This window comes from Musa acuminata, chromosome BXJ2-9 (genome assembly GCF_036884655.1).
Source record: "Musa acuminata AAA Group cultivar baxijiao chromosome BXJ2-9, Cavendish_Baxijiao_AAA, whole genome shotgun sequence".
NCBI classification, from domain to species: Eukaryota; Viridiplantae; Streptophyta; class Magnoliopsida; order Zingiberales; family Musaceae; genus Musa; species Musa acuminata.
Window position 1 is genome coordinate 3241496 of NC_088346.1, and position 5009 is coordinate 3246504.

At 42.2% G+C, this 5009-nt stretch overlaps 1 protein-coding gene across 2 annotated transcripts; it reads right to left on the bottom strand.

Moving 5' to 3' along the window:
• Positions 1-1365: 1365 nt before the first annotated feature.
• LOC135623329 (transcription factor CSA-like) lies at positions 1366-3138 on the bottom strand. Of its 2 annotated transcripts, none has more exons than XM_065126181.1 (3): positions 2578-3138; positions 2020-2466; positions 1366-1888 (listed from the first exon to the last, which is right to left on the bottom strand). In XM_065126181.1, the coding sequence occupies exons 1-3, from the start codon at positions 2855-2857 to the stop codon at positions 1668-1670; spliced, it is 948 nt and encodes a 315-aa protein (XP_064982253.1). In that variant the 5' UTR covers positions 2858-3138; the 3' UTR covers positions 1366-1667. The 2 variants fall into 2 exon arrangements, with proteins under 2 accessions (XP_064982253.1, XP_064982254.1); XM_065126182.1 differs by having other exon boundaries at positions 1792-1928.
• Positions 3139-5009: the final 1871 nt, after the last annotated feature.

The window sequence follows — 5009 nt, forward strand, 5'->3', positions numbered from 1 at the left end:
TGGCACGCACTGGCTGCAGTCTTGTGCCTATGACTTATAACAGGTCTGCTGAAAGACCCAAGTCTCCTGGCTTATAGTCTTTCACAGGTTCCCAAGAAGACATGTGACTCGTGTAAACATAGCTTCCTAATGATCTGTTTCTTTTCTCCTCTAAAGTGCTGGTGTCTCTGCCAGGTTCATCAAGACATGGGCTCTGTCAAGTGGCTAGGCTCCCTTCTCGCTACATCTCATTGGAAGCAACTATTTCACCACCATGATTATAGTAAGCTGGGGGGGCTGTCAGTCTGCAGTCAGCACCGGAGCCAACACGGAAGGCCTCTCTTACCAGATTGGGCGGTGAGAATCATGAGGAACCCCCGGACTTTGTGTCAGACCAGCTACAAAACCCTCCACCGATCAGTTGCCACCGGGAGGAAAGAGCCTGGCCAGATGACATGACGTGAAAGTATCAGCACAAGCAGAAACGAGCAGAAGCCTGGCTGGCTCCCACCGCGGCACTCAGAGCCCCAACGGGGAATGCTGATCTCCCTGCTTTAACCATCGGAAATTAGAGCTCCTCCCCTGGGGAAGCGTGTCGCGGTCGTCGCGGAGGGGAGAGGGAATTCAGATGCGTGCTCCGTGCTGCTGTGGACTCCATTGTTGAGAAAGTGCGTACTGGGATAATCGATCTTGTTAAGAGAGATAAGAGAGAGAGAGATAAGAGTAACCGGCCTGTTGCTAGTGTTGGCTATAGAACAATCACGCAAAGCTTACGTTGAAGTTGATGTCAAAGATGACAATAGTATTCTGATAGAACACACTCTATTTTGGAGTGTCTACTCTTCTACTAAATTTGCTATGTTCATGGATGGCTAATATTACTGCTTGCAATTCGAGCCTAATATTTGGATGAGGCGCTCTTTATGTTTCGCAGAGGCATCCCTCTCCTGGGTTTTTGTGTATAGACTTGATTGATGCTTATCATCAGAGATATATATATATATATATGCCCATTATTTGTTAAGATAGGTATGTACAGGCAAGAAACCTGTTGTGATATGTATCAACGTTATCAAGTAACTCAGTGATTTGTCTTTTTAACACATTTTTTTGTCTTCGGAATATACTTGAAAATTTGTACTGAAACAAGGGAGAATAACACACTAAAAGATCAATATTTCTATATTTGACTTGAGAATAACACACTAAAGATCAACATTCGTTTCAATCAATCTCATGAGGAGTCGGGCTTGATCATGCGTGCAGCATCAAAAACAGCTTATTTAGTGAAAGAGCACTCGTTCAGAGTGTCAGTAGTTCTCAACTATGCATGCATATACCGTCATGCATTATGATTCATATATTGTGCATAGCTAACAATCCATATCACAAGAAATAAGAAGGTTCATTGTAGTCATATGGTCAGTCGGATGAGAGCATCATCTCTGTTGGTTTGACCAGCAAATTGAAACTAAGCTCACGACTTTAGTTGACTAAAAATGTTGGAGGAGGGCGGACAACACAGGATCAAAGTTCTTCGGTAACAAAGGAAAGCTGCTGTTTCAATGAACAGAAACCCCTCATCTCATCACCTTCACCTCTCTCTCTCTCTCTCTCTCTCTCTCTCTCTCTCTCTTTCTGACCTCTCTTCTCCCTTTGTTCATTAGGAGGATGGAGCCCTATCTTTCTTATGTTGCTCCAACACCTAGGAAATCAATGAAGGTCAATCCACTCCCATGTGTTGTTTCACCACGAGGCAGGTCATTGCTCATGTGGTAGGCCACTGAAACCTCCTCAGAAGCTGAACCGGTGCAACCAGGCTCATCAACAACCCCAGGGAGCAACATCTTAGGAACACGAGGGGAGAAGCCGCCACCGGAGTCACCAAACCTCCCGACACATCTTTTCCCTGCAGCAGCCACCATCTTTCCATCAGACATAAACCAAACCTGATGACCCCATAAGCCATGGAGAAAGAGTTGAAAGAATGTAGCAGCCAGATCAAACTTTGAAGAACCAACCACGGAGAAAGGATCATACCATTGAGTAGTATTTGAGAGGGGATGTGTCCATCAGGGACGCTAGGAACAATCCTGCTGGTGAAGGAACTGAGAGAAAGGTCTGCGCCAGTGGAAGCAGACTCATCTCTGGTGCTGGTGATGGTCGACTCGCCACTGCACGCGTTGTTGTTGTTGTTGTTGTTGTTGAGGAGAGGTTGAGGAAGGAGAGCGCAGGAGGGGGAAATAGATGGCCTTCTTAATCTCCGGTAAGCGTTGGACTGCTCCCTCTGCTTCCTGGCCATGATCACATGCCAGTGGTTTTTGACTGCGTTGTCTGTCCTGCCCGGGAAGAGCCTGGCGATCAGTGCCCACTTGTTGCCGTAAAGCCTGTGGGCAGCGAGAAGCCTCTCCTCTTCCACCTCACTGAACGCGTTCCTGTTGATCTTTGGGTCGAGCTGGTTGAACCATCTCAGCCGGCAGCTCTTCCCTGCCGAAAACCAAATCCGGAAACAAGAAGCAAGAAGATGAATCAGTCGAGCACATCGATGCGTCCTACAAACACACGTAGATGGATCATCACCCGGTCATGATCGAGTACCTGATCTTCCTTCTAGCTTCTCAGCAATCACGTTCCAGTTCTGGGGGCCAAACTGGGAGACGAGCTCCTTGAGCTTTGCGTCCTCAGCTGGCCTCCAATGGCCCCTGGCACATAGCCTGTGCTGCTGTTCGTTCCCATGAGGACTACCATCACCGCCTTCTTCCTCCCCGCCTTGGCTGTTGCTCTTGTCATCCCCGCCTGCAACCGCAGGAAATGGAGACGCCACCGGAGGGAAGAAACCCATGTCGGCACCTCTGAGGTTCACTTCATTTGGAGCCATTTTCTTACCCAGGAATGACCAGATGAGAAGACAACAAAGATGTGAGCAGGCAAGGAGGAGTCGAAGAACAGCCGCTCCGGTGTCAAGCTTGATGATAGCAGACCTCTAAAAATGAGGAAGATCAGAGATGCTGGAGGACCCAAAGTCCTGTTCACCAAGAAAGAAACTCAATACAAGGACAGCAAGGAGATGAACCTCTCTCTCTCTCTCTCTTTCTTTATGTGCCTGTTGGGAAGCACAGGTTCAAAGGAGAACCGCTCGTGTGGGTCTGGGAGTTTGAGTCCCTCTTCCCCACACACACTTTTATACGTGATAGCGCTGCCTCTGTCTCTCTAACACTCAACAATGCCATCAGAGCTTTCCACCCCCCCAACTATTCTTGCTGTTTCCAAGCCAAGAAAAGGTGCCAAAAGAAAGAAAAAAAAAAAAAAAAAAAAAGGAACATTTTTATGCATTTATCCCATCTTTTGCTCCCATTTTCTCTTTCTTGCTTCCTATGTATGATTACTTCAATTTGTACTGAGCTTTTAACCTTTCTCCTCTATCATATATACCTGAAATGATTTAAAGTTGTATTAGGCATTGTTTAGGTTTCCCTTCTGGACTTTTGAGAATTGAACAACATAAATATATCTTTCAAGCAATCTATTTGGTGGTCACACTTGAATAGTTTATAGACTGCGATTCATGTAAACTTCTATTATTTTACATCTCATCCATCAAAAGGCATCATTCTGTCTGCTAAAATTTTGGCTAAATGGCTGCATCATCTCATGATGAATTATGATTTATTTGTATAAATACACTTTGAGTTTTAAGGTTTTATTAAGAGAAACATAGATGATATTTTACATGTTAGAGATGATTAAAAGAAAATATTATTCTAAATTTAAATCTTATATCAATTTTATTATATATATTTTTAATTATTGATCTTTATGGATTTTTTCATTTTTTTTATTTTTTAAAAATTCTCCTTAGCTGACAACAAAACAATATGTGTAGCTGTAAAAGAGAAGAAAAGATTAAAGCATGTAAATACATGTCATCTAAAGAAATATGGAACTTCTAATTCCAAAGTCAAGTTTATTGTCACCAAACCTGTGAGTTAAGGACATCTCATCAACTATATATGTAATCAGCCTTGTTTAGTCAAAATATTCTTATCCTGTAGCTAATCAACCTTCACAATTATCTATTCATATGTTGTTGTTGTTGACAACCAAAGATCTACATACACTGTGAGGACAAGAAATATATCCATAATACAATGCATTATGTTGTGGTTCAATCAGCCTATAATATTCCACTTTTATTCTCTTCCACCACTTTAGTAGTTTGTTGGCTTCTGTGTGTGTATATATATATATCCATTGAATATCGAAAGCAATCAAACTCGAAGCATTCACCTTTTGCCGAGTCAATTTTGAATGGTTAAGTTAACCATAGTTAACCAAAACACACAATATTGTTCTCCACAAACCATGTTCAGGCTAAAGAACAGCCGACCTAGTTATACTAAACTTAACCTTCATTGACATGTCACAAATCAATGCTAGATTCCTTGGTCAAGCAAAAGCTCATTGGACATGGTGAAGAATCCAAAGTAAAAACTCAAAAACTCCTTTGCAGGTAGCTCATAGAAATCATGTCTTTTAAAAGTGCTGGAAGAATATTTTCCTGCTCATCGTAGAGAAGGAAAAAACAAGTGCACCCCAGTAGAAGAACACAGACACAGACACACCCAAGTGATGGATTGTCACCTCACCCATCTTTTCTCAGCCAACACATCCTCCCTTTTTTTTTTTTTTCTTTGCTGTGATAAACTTCAACACACACAGTACTGCATCTGCATGACTAATTGACAGCCATTTGCAAGAAGAACAAAAAAGAAAAGGTCTTGCAGAAGAAGCTCAATCTATCAAAGCTGGTTGCGATGAAAGAGATGAGTAGGTTTTCCATTAGCGTGATCATAGTACTAATGAGATCTATGTATTCGATAGAAGATAAGATTTTTTGAACTAAATGAAAAAATCTTTTTATTCTGTCGAGAAAAATACTCTCGTTCTGTTGAGGAAAATCCTTCCTCCTAATATGTATAAATAGGAGAGGAACATATTAATGTATTGTTTTTTTACTTTTTCAATAAAGC

Bases quoted from the DNA above. Each gene is read 5' to 3' on its own strand.
- LOC135623329 (XM_065126181.1), bottom strand. From the start codon at position 2,857: ATGGCTCCAAATGAAGTGAACCTCAGAGGTGCCGACATGGGTTTCTTC. The intron at 2,467-2,577 runs GTACTCGATCAT...GGTTTTCGGCAG, and splicing joins GAAGCTAGAAGGAAGATCAG to GGAAGAGCTGCCGGCTGAGA. The intron at 1,889-2,019 runs GTATGATCCTTT...TGGCTGCTGCAG, and splicing joins CTCTCAAATACTACTCAATG to GGAAAAGATGTGTCGGGAGG.